The 24,798-nt window shown below is 40.0% G+C and overlaps 1 protein-coding gene across 4 annotated transcripts in view; it reads right to left on the bottom strand.

Annotated features, from left to right (window-relative positions):
• Positions 1-24,798, bottom strand: part of NTRK2 (neurotrophic receptor tyrosine kinase 2) — a 271,171-nt gene that overhangs the window by 80,515 nt on the left and 165,858 nt on the right. For all 4 annotated transcript variants that reach the window (XM_089662108.1, XM_089662106.1, XM_089662109.1 and 1 more), the window contains one exon: positions 8,523-8,711. In XM_089662108.1, coding sequence (XP_089518234.1) covers positions 8,523-8,711 — 189 coding nt within the window. The remainder of the gene's footprint in view (positions 1-8,522; positions 8,712-24,798) is intronic.

The following is a 24,798-nucleotide window of genomic DNA, read 5'->3' as shown; positions in this document are numbered from 1 at the left end:
TGAAGTCCAGGCCACACCTAGTTTATATTTGTTCTCATTCACATAACAAACAAAGAACACGCAGATTACCATTTTAAATAGGGTTGCACCTATACCGATACTGGTAACAGCATGGGAGCCGATACTAAGCATTTGCACGAGTATCGGTACTCATGCAAATGCTCCCATACTGAAAACCAATACCTTCAGGTTCAGTTCTTTCAGCCATCAACTGGTTTCCCCCACTGACAGGTGAAAAGTAAACAACAGAATGCTGGCAATTATGCCCAGTAAAGCTCATAAGTATTACCCAAAGAACTCTTCACTTTGTTGGAGAGATTGTGGGAGAGAAGGTACATTGGTACATATATGGTGGGAATGCCCCCAAAAACAAACATTCTGGCAGATGATAGTGCAAAAAATATCAGAAATAGTGGGAGAAAGTATAATAATAGATCCATTGGTGTGTTTATTTCATAATACCAATCTCACAGTGAAACAATATAAAAATAGGATTGTATTTCATTTAGATAATACGGCAAAAGGATTGATCCCTAAATTTTGGAAGGCTCAAGAATTACCTAAAGTTAAAGACTGGATAATGAGGGTAGAATATATTTATAAGAAAGAAGAGCTGTACCATAGTGGAGAAGATAAAGTGGAGAAGTTCATGAAAATTTGGAAAAGGTGGTGTGAATTTAGGACTACACAGAGATTCGGTGAACTGATGGAATAAGAGGGAAAAGGGAATAAGGAGAGGGAGGAATGGGGAGAAAAGAGGTTATCGTAATCAAGTGAGCACTTGTGAAACAAGAAGAGAATGGGAAGGGGGAATAAAGGTGGTTGGGGTGGGGGGAGAGGGAGGGGAAAGTAAATAAAATTTGTATTAAAATGAATATTAGTTGATTTGTGTTAGCAGTGTATTGATATTTGTAATTAATAACAATAAAAATGTAATAATTTAAAAAAAAATACCGGCAATTATCAGTTGTTAAGGAGGGGGCCGCCGCGTCCTTAACAACAAGTGACATTTCAATTGTCAGTGGGATTCTCTAATAGTTATCCTTGATCCTCTGTTAGCTAATGTCCTATGTGAGGCAGAGAGCACTGTAACGTCCTGTGTAAAGAAGATTCAGAAAGCTCAGCCCGCACCTCCCCTTTTCTCTGCTCCCATCTGTGCTCTTGATGGCCTCCATTGGTAGGATGTGGTCGGGTAGAAAGCTCAGCTTTCTGTTTTGCCAGTAAGGGCTTGTTCACACTTGACTTCTTCCCAAACGCCCCATAGGGTGTTTTGCAAGAGTTAAAGGTCACCAGCACACTGAGGATCACCAATATGGGTCCAAAGGTTTTAATAAACCATCACATAGTTACAGCAAGGCAACGTTTCAGAGTCTCACAGGACCCCTTCATCAGGCATGTGACATGCAAGACTCCGAAACGTTGCCTTGCTGTATCTATGTGATGGTTTATTAAAACCTTTGGACCCATATTGGTGATCCTCGGTGTGCTGGTGACATTTTTTCCTTGCTGATTTTGTTCGGTTCCAGCCGATGGTCACTGCAGCACCCACTTATACACACACAGAAATGTGTGCGTTTGGATTATACACTTACAAGAGTTAAAAATGCTCCCCAAATGCCCTATGCACGGTTTTGAGGCATTTTATAGGCGTTTTACAAGCGTTAAAACCGCACCACAAATGCCTAGAATAAACTTAATGGTATTAACGCCCCGCAAACTCCCTGCAAACACCTGCCAGGCATTTGAGGAGCATCACCATAGACTTGAATGGGAGGCGTTGAAAGGCTTCAACTCCTCCTGACTCAACATGAGGCATCAATTTTGATGCGACGCTAACGCTTCAGTGTGAATAGCACCATGTGCTGCCATGTGTATCATTTTCATAGGTGTTTGAGGAGCGTTAAAAATGCCCCTCAAACGCCTGCTTTCTAAGCTAGTGTGAACTGAGCCTAAGAGTACAGAGAGCAACAGAGAGATGGGGAGGTGCGGGCTCTCTGCATCTAGGCAGGACATTACAGTGCTCTCTGCCTCACATAGCACAGGAGCTAGCAGGATTGAGGATCGCTTAGAGTAGATGGAGAGAGAGAGAGAACACAACCCATACCTTCTCCTGGCTGTCTCCCCCTCCCTGCTGCGGTCACTACTGTAGGGACAGAATTTGTGCTAGGAAGAGAGGAGATTTGGGGGGGGGAGTTGTGCTAAGTGGGGAATTTGGGAGGGTAGGGTTGTGCTAGGAGCGGGGATTTAGGGCAGTTGTGCTAGGAGAAGTAGGTTGTGCTAGGAGGGGGGATATACGGGATTGTGCTAGGAGGGGGAGTTTAGGGGGGTTGTTTAAGGAGGGGGGATTTAGGAGGGTTGTGCTAGGAAGGGAGATTTGGGGGGTTTGTGCTGGGAGGGTGATTTTGGTGGGGGCGGTTGTGCTAGGAGGGGTGATTTAGGGGGGTTGTGCTAGGTGGGGTATGGGGGGATTTGTGCTAAGAGGGGATATTTGGAGGAATGGGGGGGTTACAAGCAACAGACAACTGAATTCCTCCACACAGAGTACATTTTAGGACTTGTGCACACAAAATGCTTTCCTGTATCGTACAAACACTCCAACTCCCTAATTCCCCTCCCTACCTCCCAAACCACCCTTCTACCTACTCTTTATAGGTGATAGGCATTGGTACTCGTACTCTGTGTTAACAAAAATGGTATTGGTGCATCGCTAATTTTAAATACTCCTCTTAGGTAATTCTAGCACTGGAAACTACAACTTAGTTCTCTTGTTTGTGCGGGGCAAGGAAGTTGTGTTTGCCATAATTAGCCCTGTCTGGACTATGCTGGCAGATCTTGTTATCAGTTGTAAACTAGATTTAAACACTGTCTGTCCCAACAAAGGGTTAAAGATTTAGAAGCTGACATTTTACACTATGTTAATGAGAGGAAGATGAGCTTGACCCTGGGACAGAATCACTCTGAACACAGTGAAACTGATCAGAAATCATTTCTGTCTGCCATGAGGTCTTTTCCTGAGAAAGATCTAAAAGGTAAGAAATATTTTTGTTTTAGATACACTATGCTGTGCAAATAGCAACACAGCAAACTTATAGTGGTTTTTTTTTTTTCCTTTAAATTGGGCATCAAAAGTGGGAATCTTTTAAGCTGTGTTTGGTAAAAGCGTCATTTAGGATTGTATTACTTATGTTGTATAGCTCTCCATAATGGTATATTGCAGCTGAAAGCCAATTGTTTTATTGGTGGTAATATTAGGGATATGATTTATGTTTAGTGAGCCAACGTTAAATAGATGCACTAAGTAATTCCAGTAAATTGAAAAGATTGTGCTTGTCCCAGGTAGTGTGCCATTTATCATAATATCCTAGGGATGTGCTTATCCAAAATAAAAGCTGTTCAGGTTTATATGGTGTTTATTTTAATGCTGGAAAACCAATGTATTCTCATTATAACATAATCGTATTTAGGAGGGTTCATTTAACTGTCACAAGTGCAATCCTGTCAAAAATGAAAATTAAAGCCCAATTTAGGTCTTCCACCTAATTTTCCCTTATAGATCCCCACTGTATTCATTTTGGAAGAAATATTTTTCTATAAGTGGAAATGCACTTTCTGCCCTTCAACCGCGGAGCAGTATACTGGCATAGATGAGTAACAGCCACAACCTTCATCATAAGTATCCTCTCACAGACTTGAAGTGCTGAGGAAGAGACAGGGTTTTTTTTCCACTTCTTGCAATAGGGTGACAACACCATTCACTCTGCAGTAAAATAGCACAGAACCGTTGTCACCCTGTAGATGGAATAGTTTTTGGATAGACAAATGGGGGTTATTTACTAAAAATGCATAATGCATAATCTGGTGCAGCTCTGCACAGAAACTGATCAGCTTCCAGATTTTATTGTCAAAGCTTACTTGAACAAGCTGAAGTTACAAGTTGATTGGCTACCGTGCACAGCTGCACCAGACTCTGAGTGCACCAGTTTTAATAATCGACCCCATAGTTTTTAAATGGAATTTAAGGAAACAATAACTAAATTATAGCCCAACTCCAGCTAACTTTAAGAATATACAGCAACAGTTTTTTTTGTTTTCTTTTGAAAAACAGGCTTTGACCATATGAATAAAGGCTGACTCTTGTTCGTACTCTGGTCAATGCACAATGGTTTGTCTCAACCCATGTAACTAAAAGGTTTTCTGGATAGCCTGGTATGTTCAAAGAAGTGAAAATATAATATTTAAGCCAACCCTGTATCTGATACTGATGGACAGCTTCACCTATTATAGAAGGTAGAAAAATAAAGTATCTACCGGAAAGATCAACAGGTAATAAACTATGTTATAGGGGTGTCAGAAAAATAAAAATGAAGTGGTAATGCTTTTAAAAAACTGCATCCTATATGAGATTTTTAAAAATTTTGCCCAATATTACTCTTGAGCCCTCATGCACATTTGATGTTTTTACTGCTGCTGTTTTTGGCGTTTGGCGTTTTTTTTCTACAGCCAATAAACTCCCCAGCATGTTATCCTATGTGTCCATGCACACATAGACTGTAATCAATGTTTTTTGACTGGAACATTTTTTGGCTACAAAAAACCCCAAAACTAGTGGGTTTCTAGAGGAGATTTTCAGCTGTAAAAACGCTGGAATGCTGAAAAACGTGGTAAAACGCCGCAAATTGGCATTTTTGGCCTTTTTTAGACCAAAAAAAATTTTTTCTTGGTCAAAAAAGCTAAAAACTGCTAAAAACCACAAACACGGAAAAACGTGGGAAAATGCCGCTAAACACTAATGCAAAAAAGCTAAAAAAAGCTGAAAAACTCACGTTTTTAATGTGACTTTAGACAGCTAACGTTACCAGCGTTAGTAAAATGTTAAGTGTGCATCTATGTGCATTTATTATTTTTTTTACACTGAAGCCTGTAATGCATTGCACCCAAGATCAGCAGGTGCAATTCCAGGATGCTGCAGACCTTCAGTACAGCTGTCTGCCTGTACCTTGTGCGGACAGACAGTTACTGAATTGCAGGAAAAATCAATGATCTACAAGAGCACTCACTAGCTCCCTTTTAGTTCAAGGGGAACTACAAGCTGTCAACCACAGGGTCACTGGTTATGGTAGTTCATTCATTCACAGAACTCTGTAAATTAATGATTTGGCTATGTGTGCGGACCCCTACATGGCAGTGCTGTTTTTAAATTCTGACAGCGGGTACAGGGAGAAGATCGCCTGCAACTTGTCACAGTGAAAGGGATCGGGGGGAGAGGAGGCAGGAGCCATGTTCCAAGGGTGAACTTATCCTCTAAAACCCCTGTGCAGTTTTTTTTTCTTTTCTGACTCATTGTCCTGTTAGGGAGATTTTCCTTCACTTTCTGTCTCAAGACAAAAGGAAGTGAGAGGAGAGCTCTTTAGGAAAATTCTCTCTTGGAAATGTGTCACTGGAACAAGTGTCCCTGTTTGAAGATTTAGCCACTTTTCCAGTTTCAGTGACAACTCAAAACTTTGGATTTTTACTCTCTTTCTGTTCCAGAGAAATTACCACCAAGGCAAGCCTCTGGAACAGAAAGAGAGTAAACATCATACAGCATTATAAAAACAATCTGACCCTAGCTCTCCCCTACACTATCCAAAACCCAAAAAAGTTGGCTTTAAATACACTGTAAAACATAGTATAACTATGGAAAAGTTGTAAAAGTAAGTGGTTATTGTGAAATCAGACATCAAACGGTTATGTAAATTTTGATAAACTGCAAAGTCTAAACTTTGACACACTTGATACTGCTCACAGTGCAATGGGACTGCAAATAAAAGCTGCTCACATTGCACTATGTACTATGTAACTCTCTTTTAGATTGCAAGCTCCATGAGCAGGGCTCCCCCTGATACTTTTGAACTGAATTGTATTGTAACTGTTCTGTCTCCTTTTATTTTGTAAAGTGCTGCATAAAATGTTGGTGCTATATAAATCCTCTGTAATAATAATTCTCTGCATTAAGGTAAAAAAAACTTTTATTTGCAGCTCTCCCAAACCCCTGAGCCTAATTATGATCCAGCTTTGTGCCCGAGAGCAGCAGTGCTGCTTTCTCACTCCCTCCTCACTGGACTCAGTGACAGTAGCGGGAGCCATGGGCTCGCGCTACTGTCAATCAAATCCATTGATGAGGTCGCTGGGGGTGGGTCCCAGCAGAACTATGTGTGGCAATAAACACACACAGCATGGCTCAGGATAGAGCCTGCATGTGTGCCACCATAAGAAGCAGCTTTGGAGGAGCACAGAGCACGGGCAGGTGACCAAAGAAGAGGAGGTTCGAGGCTGCTCTGTGCAAAACCATTGCACATAACAGGTAAGTATAGCATGTTTGTTATTGGAAAAAAAAAACAACCTTTACAATCATTTTCAGCAACCCTGGATCTGGAGACTAAATTTGGGGCTCTTGTAAGGTGCAGTGAGGAGGTGTTTCAACTTAATAGACACTTGAAGTTAACTGTTATAGCTTTTCAGGTGTGATTGGTGTGCTTTAATCTCCAATTTAGTGTTTCAGTATATCATTATAAAATATTTAATGTTCACGTATATATATTTTCAGCAGCTTTTATAATTATTACCAAATGTTTGCCAGTACTGAACTTTACAGGCAAGTGGTTTTGTTATTCCAATGATTTGATTAATCAGGGACACATGAGAAGGCCGAATACTTATAATTAGTCAGGCCAGAGAAATGCGTAACAAGTTTATTTTTCATAAGTAGCATTTTGTAAGAGGGCATTTCGGCACATCTAAAGATCTTTTAATCATATTGCTACTTTGCCGGCATTTTACAGTATATGAACTCTATATTTTCAAATTGCACTTGGCAATATTATTCATAGTGATCAACAGTGTTGACATCACAAAAGTTGTCTGTGTTCTGCTGATAATTGCATTACCAGTAAAGGGTACTGGTATAGTATACGCAGAAACAGCAATAGCAGAAAAAGTTCTGCCTATAATCATAAGTGGGATCATTTAAACTTCCTGCATTTGTAGGGAGAAGTCTGAAAGCTATTAATTTGCCTGTGATTATGAATATATGGTTGGCATATAATGGCCTAACGACAGATCACTGAAACATTTCACTTGGTGACTATCTGTTATTACATAGGAAGTCTTTTGGGTAGTAAATCTGTCTGGTATATTTTTTATGCACAAATAAATCTTTATAGCATGTGTTGCAACTCTCTAAAAGGTTTGAGGAGAAAAAAAACAAAAAGAATAATGATTTCAATGGATGCCAAAACTCATTAACCCTGTCATCATATATTTTACAAAATATATTAATCTCATAAATGTCATTCTTGGCTCTAAAATACAGACTACGTTCAAAGATATAAGCACTACAATTAACAAAAGGAAAATAACCATTTTTCGTTTTGCAAGATTTTTCTCATATATTCTGGAAATAAAATCACAATTGAAATTGGTTATCTGTACTACATAAAAATATATGTAATTCCACTTTAAAACTATTATAAGAAAGCAACTTCAACATCAGAATTCACAGTACTGCCTCCCAGTCACAGCTTTTACAATGCCAAATGATATCTTAACACACATTCTGACTCTATGGACAATCTCTTTTAGATCTTCCAGCATGTACATAGCAAGGGAGCCTACCTAAACAATTAATTTAATGCATCTTCAGTTAGGTCCTCACACTACAAAACTGTTGGAAGATCTAACATATTATATATATATATTACATATGAAGTCCTTGAAAATGTAAGAAGCAATCCAATCTACTGGTGCTCATTGAGTTGACCTTTAAATTTCACTGGTGGGAACAGGGGTGGATAAATCATATATGCAGACTGTTCCGCTGTACAAGGGCTCAATTCAGATTGTGTTGCTTCAGATTTTGTAATATCCAAGTTGTTTCAGGCACTTAGTCCATCCTTCACTGTCTTACCAACACTGAAGCTGACCATAGATGGGTAGAATTTTAATTTAACATTTTTTAGAAAAGTCTAAGGAAATTTTGTACAAAAATTCTAAGAACATTTGAATGTAATTTGAAATATTATGTCTGCTTTTAACATTTGATTTTGGAATGAATGGACTTTACCGAACAAAAACCAAATTCACTGCTAGAAATTTGTTCAAGAAAAATTTTCCATCCTGCTCCTTCTAATTTTTTTATCACTGAGGCCGAAAATGAACATTGATTTGACCCACTAATGATTAGAAAGACAAACCAACGTTCTTAGTACATTCTTTTCCAAATAAATTTGTTTTGAATTTCTACCCACTTATGGCCAGCTTGAGAAATGAAGAAAGCTTTTCCTCATATCATTTGGACTGGAAGTGAAGATTTTGTTTGCTGCATGACTCTGTTTGCATTTTGACCCTTAAAAAAGTTTACGGTATTGCATAGCGGGAAGACACCAGTAAAATTGTCACATACCTACCAATGATTATGCCAAATGAATTTATAATAGAACCACTTCATTAAAAGGCTGTTTGAATAGGAAAACACTGTAACTTACATGTGTCAGGCTTAAGATGACTATTGGTAATTCCAAAATACTGAGGATTTTCAATGACGGGGATCTTTGTCATACCAATGATTACTGCATCAGGACCTCCTTCTGAAGAAGATGGTGTGTTGCTACCATTAGAAATATGGTGCAGTGGACTGGCCGAATCATCATCATTACTAATCACAGAGGAGGGACCTAGAGAAGAAAAAAAACAAGTTCTGTTACTTCATGATAATTCATCAAGTAGGAATACACTGGCAAATAATAGGATAACTTCCAGTAGGCCTGATTGGCAAACATGCCCAACATAGCTTAGGACTGGTTGGCAAGCCATTATATGGACTGGTCTCAAGCCATTATATAGCCTGGTCTCAAGTCTGGTCTGCTAGAGTTTACTTTGCATTTGCAGTCATATTGGCAAAGTGTGCTGTATTCTATTACTGAAGGCCAAAAGGTATCTAATACAGCCTCCCACTGCAACAGTTCTGGCTTTACTATTTATAACACAAATATCATAACCCTGTTTTTTGCTGCAACTACAGTGCCTTGTTGGAACCCTGTGTTTTTTACGTAGGTGAATGGATTATCTGTTGTTTGCATATGATCAATAAAAAAGTAGAACATTTTGTTTAAACTATTGATCTTATAATTGGTCAAAGATATTTGGTCAAGCTTGTTACCCAAAGTGATGCCATGATATAAAAAATGCTGTATGAGAGAATGCTGCCACTATTTATTAAAAAAGAGAGAAGAATACAATGGATGCCGTTGTATTAAAAAAAAAAAAAGTATATATATATATACATAATGTATATGAGGTAGCCTGGGAACATCAGCTAGTGATTATTGGTATCTCCAAACAAGTAAATACAAATTGCTTTCTTCAGCCAAAGCTAATGCGAAACAGTTTGGTCCCATAGTGAGGTTATGGTTCCTCAATGTATCAGTTTGCCAGACATGTCACAAGGGTTCAGCAACAAGCATCATACTTGTCAGAGGGTTCACCTTACACAGAACCTGTGAACCAATCTTCCTCATTGACACAGGTGCAGCTGTGCATGGTAGCCAATCATCTTCTAACTTCAGCCTGTTCAATAAAGCTTTGGCATTAAAACCTGGAAGCTGATTGGCTTCTGTGCAGAATTGCACCAGATTTTGCACACTCCAGCTTTAGTAAATAGCCCCCAACGTTTATAGGAACTGTGCAAATGTTTTAAAATATTTAGTTCTGCACTCCATTTGTTTGTGTTATAGCAAAGCAAGCACAGTGAGAACAGGTGTTGTAGCCACTGTTGGTTTTATTGCCAGTTAACGTACTAGAAATTATATTTGTAGGCAAATTAAATGGCTGTCACACAGTCCTTTTGTCTGAAATGAATTTTTCTGGATGGTCACTTTTGTTTCTTTAGGTTGGACAAGGGTGTTTTCTGCTCTGTGCATTAAAAATGTGTCCCTGGCCTAAATGTTACTGCTCATTTATGTCAATATCATACAGAAAAATCAAACAGAGGTCCAGTCTTGTGATTTCCATCTCATTGCTCTAGGAAGCTTTGCAAGTAGAGTTTTCTCCTTTGTGAAATATATTCAAATATAAAACGAAAGCTATTGTAATAAAAACCCTCTGTCTCGCTAGCTGCTGGCTGGTATCTTAGCTTTACTTGTGGTGTACCATGCAAACCTTAAAATGTGGATAAACTCTGATGTACACAAAATCTTTCACTAAAAAAAATAATAATACAGAAAACCCTCTTTCTTCTTCCTGCCTGTAGATAGATCAAACTAATTATGTAATTTAACATCTATTAAAATAATCACTGGCACAGGTAAGACTAACCACACAGGAATATAGTTCCCCTATGGAATAATTTATTGCAGTCCCTTGTCTGCAATGCTTAGGGATTTAGAAGTGAAAAAAATACAGTTTTAGTTATGTGCACCTTCCCATTGAGAAAACCAGGTAAGTGCATAACATGCTGAAATGAGGCAGGGATGCTTTACTTCATGTGGCAACTGCAACTGTGAGGATCAATTTTGGGCTCCATCATCACTTAACTATAGAGATATATTGCATTTGGGTTACAGAAGAACTCAAAATAGTTAAATCTTAGGAGGTGTTCTTTACCTCATGGATCACTAGCTGGTATTTACAATTTACACTTTTATTGAGTGCCAATAGTTTAGCTTTTGTGAGCTTGCATGCCTGTATTTCATTAGGAGACCAATTGGAAGATACAGATTTGCAAACTGGGAAAGGTGAGACTGAACTCAACCACATAATCTGTGGTCAATATTTGCATAAATAACTCTGTATATGAAACACTATTATAATATGGAAGAGCAAGGTAGTACATAGTTAAAATCTTGTCAAAAATTGTGTTCTGGTAAATGTTGCAATAATGACTCAAAATATATATTTACAATAAATACTGTAGTGCTACAACTGCCTGAGCTGCTTGGTACGATGGGTTCTTTGTCCTGCCACAACTCTTTAAGCTGCTAAGTCCCCACTGACACACCCATGCAACTTAACCTCCCTAGAGGTCTGATTATGTCCATATTTCTGTGCTCAAAGCAGTACATTTTTTTGCATGGAAATATGTTTTTTTTTTATTGTAGGCCTGTAATTTTTAGGAATAACTCACTGAAATCTGTCCGAACAAGAGTCTAGTAAACATCCCGGGTAGGATAAAACTTGAAACACGAAATCATAAATTATAATTTAATAAATAATCATAAAAAATAATAATATAATAATAAATTCAATTAAATAATGTAATCAAACCAAAAACACTGAAATTTGAAATATAGCGCCAAGTTCGCACATCACTGAGCAAAGTCGCAAAATCGTTTTCAGTGTCTGATGACGACTTTCCCCACGAATCATTATCACACAATTCTGCAAGTGGTTCTAATTTACTATCGCTGTTCTCTAGCTGGTCTAAAACTGCTTTTGACATAAAGGGACGTTTTTTGGACTCCATGGACATTTCTCAGTTTCCAGGCAGAAAGAACAGGCAGGGCACAGGACAAAGCACTAGGGACAAAATGTATGTGAAATGGTTTAAAACAGTAATGTTTTACTATGTGATTTTAGTGATTTTAGTGAATGTCACTTTTTGTCATTTTCAAATTTCCCGCTGTTCCGTCCCCCGTACGTCCTGACACTCACAGGGGACGGAACCCAGATGACAGATGCCGGCATCCGCCGGATTACATTGCCAGGGACACTGCAGGAGGGACATCGCGGGAGCGCAGGACAAGGTAAGTGATCAAGGGATCGTGGAGCAGCACTGCAAGGTATTCCCGAGTGGAGCTCGGGGTTACCGCTTGTGGTGCTGAAACTTTACCCCGAGCTGCACTCGGGAATACCGCCAGGGAGGTTAAAGTGGTAGTAAACTGCTTTTTGTATACTGTTACCTACAGGTAAGCTTATATTATAGTACTTGTAGTTCAAATGAATATCTCCTAAACGTGCACTATTTGGGAGATATTCACTTTTTTTGAGAGCTGGAGCATGTTCTCTGAAGGAACAGCATACCCGTGTTGTTCCTTCAGAGCACTGTGCCATGGCCCGGGACTTCTGCACGCATGCACAGGAGTGACATCATTGCAGCTCGGCCAGTCAGATGGCCAGATCGCGAACCTGAAAGGAAGACCAGGTGAAGATGGAAGCATTTGCAGTGATGACAGTGCACCTCTAGAGGGCTTCGTTTTAAGGTATGCCCTTCATAATGTGCTAGTATGCGATGCAGGGGATTTTAACATTTTTTTTTCAAAGCTGCAGTTTACTACCACTTTAAATGTTAGTATACTACCACTCTATAATAATACACAGAAAATAGGCCACACCCAACTTGGTAATAGCTTAATTAGAAGCTTAATTAGAAGTATTATGGAAAGGCGCGTTAGACAGTGCATGAATCAGGCAATAGAACACATTTGAAGATGCTGCACTGGTTAAGGTGAACACTGGACTATAATATGTAATTTAGCTATCTCCTTTAAAGTTAAACCAAATTTTAGCTGATATAAACAGTGGGCAAAATAACAACAATAACTCAAAAAAGGTCCTTGAGTGCACTTTACGCATACAGTCCTAATAGGGGGTAAGTGTATGCATTCCTGACAAGAGCTACCGCTGGAGGTGACTACGAGCACCTGGCGCCTAATAGTTAGTATTAGCTGGCTGTCATTGGGACCCTTCTGTAAAGTGGTGCACGTGAATCTATCTCTTTAAGAGTGTACAGTGGATAGCTGATGAGCTTCTAAGTAAGCAGTTCGGTTTACAGAAATGAAACTAGTCTAAGAAAACGAGAGAGAAGTTACAAAATCAAAACTAACTTCACACGTCTAGAAATAGAGACATTATACAAAATGGATGCCAGTTAATAAGACATATTTCCTTACAGTAAATGTCATCCAATTTCAACCACATTTGGTAAATACCATGCCATTATTTCAAAGTCCTACCTTTTAAATTCCCAAAATCAGGAAATATTACTCAAAATATGTGAAGAAAAACAAAAAGGTATAAAATTAAGTAAAACTATACTTTAAACTAAATCTGCGACCCGATGATAAACATTTATGTATTAACAGGTAGCAAATGCACTTAAAGCAAGCCCTTACTGACCTCTTTAGTTGCAGAAACCCTGAAGCAATTCATCCTCAAATTTCATAGCAGAAACACTTGCTTTCTAAGCAAACTCAGCTCACACTGCTCCACCTCTCAGCAGTGACTTGGACAATGGCCACCTTCCAGCCTTCTAGTATCTAATGCAGGGGTAGGCAAACCTGGAGAGGTGGAGATCTACCTGAACAGATCAAAGATCATCCGTGTTTGTTTGTTTTTAAAGAATATAACTGAGCAAGGCCCATCAGTAAATATGTTTGATAAGTCCATTAATCATAGAATCAGGAGCAATCAATGCTAAGTTCAAGTATCAGTAGAAGAGTGCATAAGTCAGCTGTATGTAATGCAGAATTCAAAATAAGAGTATTTTTAGAAAAAGTGCACTTATTCTTTTTGTCCCTGTACCCTAAGTTACCCCCCCCCCTCCCCCCCCATAGATCCATACTTATTGAGATCCATGGCCAATATTGCTGGCTTGCTATAAAGCTCATTTACTGTTTGTTAAAGTGTATGTCAAGCCAAGAACAGTTAAAGTGTATGTCAAGCCAAGTTCTAGTTTTGAATAGAGTGAGAAAGAAATAGATCCTCTCTGCCTGTTCTCGTGACCATGGTGAACTTCCAGAAGTGAGAGAGGTGAAGTAAGAGAAAATCTGTAACAGGGACACAGACAAACATAAAAATCTGACAGGGGGTTTAGCCTTCCCCTCCTCTTCTAAAAAAGGCTTTGTATTTCATTTTGTGTTGCTGTAGTAGAGTTCCCCTGACTTCATGTCTGGTAAAACATTGTCAGCAAGATAGGAATCTGTAACAGAGTCCAAGATATCCGTAAAAACCTGACCCTCTCTATTCAATACTAAGAAAAAAGTTTTGGCTTGAAGTACACTTTAAGAATATGTAGAAACTTGTTTGTTCATAGTCTGGCCACAGATTGATTTACATAAGCACTTAAAGGATAAGTTCACCTTTTGACGAAAATATGAATGCACATTTTTTTTAGGTAATAAAAATGTGCATTTACTCATTTTTGTTTTAGGAGCCTGGAAAGCACCACACCAGTGATCAGCAGATGGCTGGTGCCATGCAAGACTCTTTCAGACTGTCAGTGTAACCTGTTTGCTCACACATCATACATGCTGGCAGTTTTACACTCACAGGAAGAATCAATGAACTACTAGTGCTCAACAGCCCCGTGGTATTTCATTGAGAACTATAAGCCGACAGCCACAACAGCTGTTGGGACTTGTAGTTTCCCATTCACAGAACTCTGTTTATTTTAACCACTTGCCCTCCAGAGGATTAACCCCCCTTCCTGACCAGGCCATTTTTGCGTTACGGCGCTGTGTTACGTTAACTGCGGTCATGCAACGCTGCACCCAAATTAAATGTACGACCTTTTTTCCCCAGAAATAGAGCTTTCTTTTGATGGTATTTATTGCCTGTGTATTTTTTATTTTTTGTGCTATAAACAAAAAAGACCAACAATTTTGAGAAAAAAACTATATTTTTGATTTTTTGCTATTAACCTCCCTGGCGGTATGATTATTTCAGATTTTTGGTGCTAAAAGCGGTACCATTATTTTGCATGGAAATTTGGCGTTTTATATTGTAGGCCTGTAATTTTTAGGAATAACTCACTGAAATCTGTCCGAACAAGAGTCTAGTAAACATCCCGTGTAGGATAAAACTTGAAGCACGAAATCATAAATTATAATTTAATAAATAATCATAAAAAATAATAATATAATAATAAATGTAATTCAATAATATAATCAAACCAAAAACACTGAAATTTGAAATATAGCGCCAAGTTCGCACATCACTGAACAAAGTCGCAAAATTGTTTTCAGTGTCTGATGATGAATTTCCCCACGAATCATTATCACTCAATTCTGTAAGTGGTTCTAATTTACTATCACTGTTCTCTAGCTGATCTAAAACCGCTTTTGACCTAAAGGGACGCTTTTTGGACATCATGGACATTTCTCAGTTTCCAGGCAGAAAGAACAGTAAAAATACAGGCAGGGGACAGGACAAAGCACTCGGGACAAAATGTATGTGAAATGGTTTGATACAGTAATGTTTTACTATTTGATTTTAGGTATTTTAGTGAATCTCACTTTTTGTCATTTTCAAATTTCCCGCCGTTCCATCCCCCGTACGTCCCGGCGCTCACAGGGGACGGAACCCAGAAGACAGATGCCGGCATCCGCCGGATTACATTGCCAGGGACACTGCAGGAGGGACATCGCGGGAGCGCAGGACAAGGTAAGTGATCGAGGGATCCCAGAGCAGCTCCGCATGGTATTCCTGAGTGTAGCTCGGAGTTACCGCTTGTGGTACTGAAACTTTACCCCGAGCTACACTCGGGAATACCGCCAGGGAGGTTAAACATGTCCAATAAAAAATTTAAAATATCAAATTTCGTCATAAATTTAGGGCAAAATGTATTCTGCTACATGTCTTTCCCAATTCCCAATACGTGTAAATTAATTGGTTTACGTGAAAGTTATACGTTTACAAATGGTGGTATATATACTAGTAATGCCAGTGATCAGCGACTGCAGGACTGCAACGGGCAGTCTGACACAGGGGGGAACTGACTTGGTGTCACTGTCATCCCCAGTGACACCAATACAGAGATCAGTGCTAATAAAAAGCACTGACACTGGACACTGTACTAATGGCACTGGGCAGGGAGGGGTTAACATGAAGGGCGATCAAAGGGTTAACTGTGTGCTGTTTCACATTATGTTGTGTGTGTGTGCTTTCCACTGTAGGTGCACAGCTATACAAAGCAGTGTGCAGGAGCTGAAAGGGGAGAGAACTGTATTGTTTACATACAGTTCTCTCCCCCGTCGGTAATACTCGGCAATCACCGGGTGCCGGAGAGTAATCACCGGCTGGGACCCGGTGATTGACAGCCGAGGCTGCGAATGGCCGGAACTCTACCCGGAACTGCAAAATCACATATATATATGTGATTTTGTGTACCCCTGCCATCCCTGTAGCAGTCTTTCTGCTATAGGGCGGAAGAGAAGCAGTTGAATTGTGACAGCTTGCGGGGGGGGGGAGATGATCTCCCGCTAGCTGTCAAAATTGGGGAATGGAGGGGGGGCATTCCCACAGTAACATGTCACACCCTTAATATGTGTGTAACATGTAACATGTTACAAAAAGTGAACTTATCTTTCAAGCTGGCCATAGATGGAGCGTTTTTCTTTCCTGCAACCAGGGGTTTCAGAAAAGAGAATCTCTCGATTCCCCCAATAACAAAGTCATGTTGCAGGAATTCCTTCCATGAAGTCATTGTGTTCGCCCCAAAATTATGATGCCACTGTAAAGATACAGCAAACAATTTGCATATCACTATTTAAAAATATGTCAATCACAAAACATAAATAGTGAATACGGAGAAAGAGTAAAGTCTAACTCAAATAAATGCAACTGTAGATTGCAAATGGTTGCTGTGGAAACACTCTGCTTCCTGCTTGGTCTGTCATGTCTGAACTCTATGTGGTCAATGACTACATCAGCTTTCAGCGAAGCTTTTGATAAATGAACCCAATCATGACGCATGCTGTTAAATGCTTTCTTATTTGACAAATTAGCTGTTTTACATGAAATCGTCTAAATTCCATTCCCTTAATGCACCAACTAAATTACATTACAGCTACAGACATGCAGATGATGTTAGCTGTGGAGCAGAATACCCAGGAATCACAGATGAGAAAACAATTTTCTGAAAAGTAATTTTAAAAAGCAGATTTCTGCTGACAAGCAGCCGTGGCATGCCCTCTCATGAATCATGCAGGCACCAGAAAGAGTGCAAAATCTCTGCTTACACTGATCAAATGAGGTCACCTAATTACTTGTCACAATGATCCAAGTAGCTGGATTTTGACACCTATTATTGACTGTCCTATGTCAAGCAAGTCGTTCCTACGACCGGTCATATTCATAGAGGTTGATTTACTAAAGGCAAAGAGACTGTTTACTTTGCAAGAGAAGTTGCACTTCAGAAGGGAATTTTCCCAAGACCTTAGTGAATGAGAGGAAACTCTGCTGACTTCCATCATTGTTTCATGTGCAATAAAAATACATTTTTTTTCCCTGCACATGATTGGGTATTCTTTGCAAAGTGATATTCCACCACATTCACTAAGTTCTGGAGAAAATTCCCTTGCAAAGCACAACTCACTATGAAATGAATGGCCTATTTGCCTTTAGTAAATCAACCTCATAGTACCTCCAGTTAGTATACACTATAGTAATTTTGTTTTTAGTTAACATTTTAGACTGAACATTAAAGGGACTGTTTTCTTTGAACAATCTAAATGGCTTACTTGGCTTCCCCAACAGCATATACTCACTTCTCCTAACTCCTCCACTGTACCTTCCGGCAGCTGGAAAAGAAATCCCAAACTGTGTAAGTTCCATACCAATATGTAAAAGCTCATACAGTCCATCCCGTTTGACAACACTGTGTCAATCAAGAAAACACTGTCACATGGGAGTTGTAAGGAGAATCATGTGCTTCCTCTTATCCAGAAGTATTGGTACTTTGCTACTGATGGCTAAACAGAGCAGTGGGGGAGCAAGGAAACGGAGCTGCTTTGTAGGAGGGTGGGGAGGTAAGGGAATGTTTGACTTTGCCCTGCCAAGGTAAAGTGATGGCTCACTTTAAATTCTTTAACTGCATCTTAACACTGTGAGTGTTTGCATTTTACTGCTTTTTGAAGAGCAGTTCGAAGCATAAGCAGGAGAAAATGTATTGTTTTGAATAGGACCTTTTCAAACTAATGACTACATTGCAATAAATTGTGAAAATGTCCTGTATGTTGCATTATAGATATTTTCACTTGTATTATGTGTAGCACTACACCTTTAGCAGTCGCTGAAGTTTGGTCCCCCTATAGTCCTGCTCAGCCAGGCAACACACATTTTCCACCCAGACTTCCAGGAGACAGTGACTGGTCCTTGAGCTTGTTTTTTTGGATTTTAATAGGGGAATTCAACTTGGATGGGGTAAGGGGTGTATCTGATGCCCAAGGGTAATGGAAACAGAGGAAAAACTTTCCTGGAACTATATACAAATTTTTACAGCAAACATTTTCTTCTGGAGAGCTAGCCAGCATCTCCTGTAGTACCACCCCAGGCCCCAGATTCTCCTAATGCAGATGTTCTGGATGAATCCCTGGACAGGGGATATAGTATCTACCACTTTAAAAGACGACAGTTCCTGTTAGTAGGCTGATCTAGTTTACATTGAAGTGCTCCTTCCCCTTACTGGCTCAAGGAGTGCAGGTCTACTCACTCAGTCCTTCTCCTATGCTGCTGGTGGGTTGATGGCTGCTACCAGGCCTTTTAGCTGGGCCGCTCCTTTCCTACTACATAGATGGTGGCCGGTGAAGTCCTGAGCTTTCCTTCTTCCAAGCTTCCCTGCCTGTAGGTGAGCCCCTTCCCATCTGTGCCCCCTCCCAGGCTCCTGCTCTCCAGCCTCACTTTTCCATCTTGCACCCGAATTCTCCCCCCTGCTAAGCAGGCTCAAACACTCTTAAGGGCTGTCCTGGTACCTTGCCAAGCCTCCTGTTGGCGATTGGCCAGGATCCCTTGAGAGTGAAGATCAGCCACTCCTTACCTCCGCCCACTGCTTCTCGAAATTTCTCCAAAGTTCTAGTGCAGAGGGAAGTCTCAGAGCGCTGATCTGCAGTGCCTCTCAGCTCCTGGCTGAAATTTGACCCTCTGATTATTACACCTGGACTGCTACTTGGCCCTTCTGAGAATTGGAATCTAGCTCCCTCTATCTACCTAGGAGGGTGCTGCATATGCTATTCAAGACATTTAAATTAAGTCTTTAAAACAATGCACATCAGAGTATGTTAATGTATATCAAGACATAGTGCTTTAACACATGCAGTGTTGTGAACCCAGGATAAAGTAACATTTTTCTGTTAGAAGGTTCAAATTCAATGTAAACTTGTGTCTGGTTTACTTTTTGTCACAGGAATAGAGGGGAAAACTTCCAACGGGAACATTAGTTCTGGTGATCCGGGTGACAACCAGATATTCTCTCAGGAAGGATTTCCTCTAAATAATAAAATTTTAGGGTTAGTAGAGGATGTTTACATTGCAATATGAAAGTTTAATTAACGTGAAAGAAAACCCTGATTCTAACTATTCTTAAAAATGTTCCCTCCGCCTCCTCCTCCTATCCTGCCTATAGAAACAAAGAAAAATGAGTGGTCCATTGAGTCTGCCCGTTTTTTTTTGTTTTGGTTTGGGGTTTTTTTTGTGGTCTTTTTTTTCGTGTGGGGGTGTTTTTTTTAACTTTTTTTGTCTGATTATAGACCTATGCTTGTCCCAAGCATGTTTGAAGCTATTTACTGTTGACTGGCTCACTACCTCTGCTGGTAGTTTATTCCAAGCATCAACTACTCTTTCAGTAAAATAGTACTTTCTGAGATTAGTTTTGAACTTTCCTCAACTTTCCTCCACCTATCCTACTTAACCTCAGTGAGCAGCTGCTGCAGGGGAGAGGAGGGAGCGACAATAACAACTAGGCCATGAGAGCCTGGGAGTGATATCCATGGCTCCTAGAATTCACAGCCATTATCGAGTGCTTCTTTGCGCAGAGCTAAAGGATCATGTGGCCACACTGATGCAATTGAAAATATGTAAGTATTTTTTATACAGAGTAGGCAGGATAGGCAGGAGGAGGGGAGGAAACATTTTTAACAATATAGTTAGGCTTTTCTTCCACTTTCAGTTAGTAAATGAGGGTACATTATGGACATAATATGTATTAACAACTGCCAGGTTATCATATAGTTGGTAAAAACGTCCCTAAAGATGTGAATATGTCATATAACAATAATGACTTTTATGTATTCAAATGGAAGATGTCGTAGAGACAAATAGCATTGTGACTTTTAGCAAAGGGAAAAAGAGGGGGAAATATCACAAGCATTAACTGTATGCTGGATATTATACTGACTAAGCGGATGCAGCAACCTGATGCTTCATTAACATGTATAATGTGTGGGGTAAAAATCAATAGTAAAGCAGATGGTAGATTTATTACTTGCTGAATACTGAAACATGAAGATCACATGGGTCAGCAGGAATAACAAGACTCTTGACATTGTCATGGGAATTCAGTACATTTTATTAAAGTTTAATAACAACAACCAAATGTGAAGAAAACACCTTAGCTTGGTTAGCACAAATGAAAGCTGTCAAACAAATACTGGCAAATTCACATTACCAAGCTTACCTAATAAGGCAGTGCAGAATGCATGTGCAAAGTGTAGCAATTCATTACAACCAAGCAATTTATCTCTTATCCACGTGAATACAACAAACTGAATCTATGGATTATTTCACTTTGTATTTCTATATTTAAAAAAGAATAAAAAAGTAATGGATTTTATTGAGAGCATTCCTAATAGCCTGAAACTTACATGAATAAGGGTACCCATACTTAAAACTTAACTCCAGGGAAATTAAAAATCCTCCATTGCTGGGTGGCTACCCCCACACTGTAACAATTAAGTACTCATTTATATCTAGGGGGTTTGGGAAAAAACTTTAGCACTTTTACAATTAGTCCACATGTGATATTTGGGAAAGTTCAAACAGAGCTTCAGAATGGGGAAGAATGGGGATTTGAGTGACTTTTAATGTAGCATGGTTGTTGGTGCCATATAGGCTGGTATGAGTATTTCAAAAACTGCTGGTCTACTGGAATTTTCACACAGAACCATCTGTATGGTTTACAGAGAATGGTCCGAAGAAGAGGAAATATCAAGTGAGCAGCAATTGTGTGGACAAAAATGCCTTGCTGATGTCAGAGGACAGAATGGGCAGACTGGTTTGAGATAATAGAAAGGCAACAGTAACTCATGTCAATATGGACCAAAATCTCCAGGAAGAATGAAGGCAGTCTTGAAGGCAAAAGGGGGTCCACCCCAGAACTAGCAAGTTGTATCTAATAAAGTGAGTATAATCCAGCAGATGGAAGATACTCTAGATCACTGTTCCTCAACCTTTGTTCAGTCAAGGCACCCTTTACAATTCTGCCCAATCTTGGGGCAACTCGTTCTAAAATGTAAAAGATGAAACTAATAGTTTTACATAATGCAGCAACATCCACACACATAGGTGACCCAACATTACAGGTGATTTATTCTTCCAAAGGAAATACACCTTTGCACACTGGGACTGACTAGTATTCAGGGGTGGACTGACAACTCATGGGGCCCCCGGGCAATAAGGGATCATGGGGCCCCTGTGTCTTTGCCCAAACTCAAAAAAGCCTATGAAAAAGGTACCAGGGGCATCTCATGGGGCCCCCTACTGAACCCGGGCCCTTGGGCAGAGCCCGAGTTTCCAAATGGTCAGTCCGCCCCTGCTAGTATTCCAATGTTTATTTTCTCCCTCACTTTCACTACCTCACTCACCGAATGTTACCATAGTGCTGACAGAGAAGGACAAGGGAGGAGCAAAGAAGGATGCTGTGCAGGCACCTAATGTCCTTCTTATCAATCAAATACGTCATTTGTTGTTACTTCTCCCACAGCTAGAAGGTTGTAATGGTGCCCAAGGAAAACCTGTGGCTTTCCTTGTAATTAAAAGGCAGACTTGATCCACCTGCTGGCTTGAAAACAATGTTTTACAATTTTTAGGCATTTTGCAAGAAACCTGAAGAAACCTGAAGGCACCCCAGTGTGCCTGCACACCTTAGTAGAAAAGGACTGCTCTAGATGACCCCATTTATAGGCAGAAAGGCCTTATATGCTTTCTGCTGCCTACAATGAAAGATTATTTTTTACAAATAAATCTAGTCCCTGAGAGATTATATGACTCCCATTTTTTTCCTCTAGACAGATTGGGGTTGATTTACTAAAACTGGATCGTGCATAATCTGGTGCAGATGTGCATGGTAGCCAATCAGTATCTAATTTCAGCTTGTTCAGTTAAGCTTTGACAAAAAAAACCTGGAAGCCGATTGGTTTCCAGGCAGAGCTGCACCAGATTTTGCACTCTCAAGAATTTAGTAAATCAACCCCATTCTCTTTAACCACTTCCCGTCTGGCCCATGTATATAAACGACCGGAAGGGAGCAGTGCAGGAGCGGATGGCCATTTATAAATGTCCTCCCGCTTCCCTGCCTGTGCACGCTCCCTAGGAGCCTAGTGCCCGCTGTGTCCGATCGCTGTACAGGACCTCTGTGTGAGGTCCCGATCATGTGATCACTGATTGGCCAATCAGTGATCACATGAATGATAGTAAGCAAGATGTCACTTCTGACATCATTGCTTACTACGTGTGAAATCTGTGAATGATCACAGAGCAGGGGTGGACTGACCATTTGGATACTCGGGTACTGCCCGAGGGCCCGGGGTCAGTAGGGGGCCCCATGAGATGACCCTGGTACCTTTTTAATAGGTTTTTTGAGTTTGGGCAAGGACACAGGGGCCTCATGATCCCCTATTGCCCGGGGGTCCCATGAGTTGTCAGTCCACCCCTGTCACATAGGTCACATGGTACAAGGCTATTCACAACAGCCGTGTACCATGTGACAAGCTGTGACCAATCACAGCTCTCACAGTATTTCTCAATGGCTGCAAGAATGCAGCCAGAGAGAAGGAGAAATGATTGCTTTTACAAAAAAAATCTTCATCACCTCCCACAAATAGTACAGTGTCACTATGGTGACACTGTACTGCTAGGGTGACAGTATGTTAAAAAAAACATAAATAATAATATAAAAATTATAAAAAGATTACTTATTTGCAAAATTTTATAAGGAAAACACCTTTTTCAATATGTTTGGACTTTTTCATTTATATAGCAAAAACATAAAAATCCCAGTGGTGAATAAATACCACCAAAAAAAAGTTTTATCTATCTAAAAAAAAATCTAAAAAAATCATATTGGTACAGTGTTGCATGACCGCGCAATTGTCATTCAAAGTGTGATAGCACTGAAAGCTGAACATTGGCCTGGACAGGAAGGGGGTAAAAGTGTTTGGACTTGAAGTGGTTAAATACCTTTAGAGTCAGTTAAATAAGATGCATTAGTTTTTTTTTAACTAAAATCTTTATATTATCTCATGCTAATTTTCTATCGAAAGTGTTAAATTCACAAACATATAGAATGCTGTATAGGGGAGCAATAGGATTTTGTTTTACATTAAATGGTTAATAAATTCCTGAATGTCAGATATCTTATGGATTAGTGATTTGTCTCCTGAATCTCCATTTTATTATTACCAGTTCTCTTCAAACCCCCCCCCCCCAAAAAGAACTTCACAATTATATTGTGCCCCAAGTCAAATCACTAACAAACTCATGCAGACTCCACCTCCGCAACATCGCCAAAATACGCACATTCCTAACCCCAGAAACCACTAAACAGCTCATCCACTCCCTCATCATATCACGACTCGAATACTGCAACTCCCTCCTCACTGGCCTGCCTCGCCCCAGACTATCCCTGCTTTAATTGATCCTGAATACAACAGCCAGACTCATCCACCTTACCAACTGCTCTGTTTCCGCCACCCCCCTCTGCCAATCCCTCCACTGGCTTCCGATTACCCAACAGATCAAATTCAAAATCCTAACACTGACGTACAAAGCTGTCCATCATACTGCCCCAAACTACATCACCGACCTGATATCAAAATACTACCCAAAACGCACCCTGCGCTCCTCACAAGACCTCCTTCTCTCTAGTTCTCTAGTCTCCTCCTCCCATGCCCGCCTCCAGGACTTCTCCAGGGCGTCACCCATACTCTGGAACTCACTACCCCAATCCATCAGAATATCACCTACTCTCCTCTCCTTTAGGCGCACCCTGAAAACCCACCTCTTCAGAGAAGCCTTCCCCACCCCCTGCTAATTCCCAACCTCCTCCACTCCTCCTACCACTCCATCCCCCACAGCTATTTCCTCCTGTATCACTATCCCCTCCCTCCTAGATTGTAAGCTCCAAGGAGCAGGGCCCTCGAACCCCTCGTGTATCGCAATGTATTGTTATTGTACTGTCGCATGTTCTGTCTCCCATTGTAATGTACAGCGCTGAGCGAACTGTTGGCGCTTTATAAATACTGTATAATAATAATAATAATTATGTCAGGGATTAATTAAATTCATCCAATAAGGAGTGATACCCAACCTGATAATTTTTGTGAGATTACCCTAGAAGTTGATACTGTCTTTATTTGAGTAGTAAACATTATTCCTGTAAATCTTGTTTTTAAAACCATCTTTGGTTAAGGCTGCTGTATGAAGTCTGTGAAATCACTTGAAAGCCACCTCTGACTATGGCCACTGTTCAATATGAATGCACAACTCCTGCTGTAATGCCAGCTGGTCTGCTTCAGATCAATCTGGATTTATTTCCTAGGATGGATCTGATCAGTGTTACAGTCTGTCTGCTTATGAACAATATATAAAAATTACAAATAAATTGTGAAAAGTTCATGGTAATGTTCTACTAATGGCAGTTAAACATTAAAGTAATGGAGCGCCTGAACTCAAGTAAGGGTTATATGCTTAATTCATATGTATTATACAGCAGGCTATTACAGTCTGCAAAGTAAGGAATTAATAACAGTCATAAAGCAGTTAGGTATCTGATGG

The sequence above is a fragment of the Staurois parvus genome, unplaced genomic scaffold (assembly GCF_062004578.1).
Source record: "Staurois parvus isolate SC_StPar_1 unplaced genomic scaffold, SC_StPar_1.0 ptg001432l, whole genome shotgun sequence".
Lineage (NCBI taxonomy): Eukaryota > Metazoa > Chordata > Amphibia > Anura > Ranidae > Staurois > Staurois parvus.
Note: the sequence above shows the minus strand (reverse complement) of the source record. Positions and strands in the feature narration are given on the sequence as shown.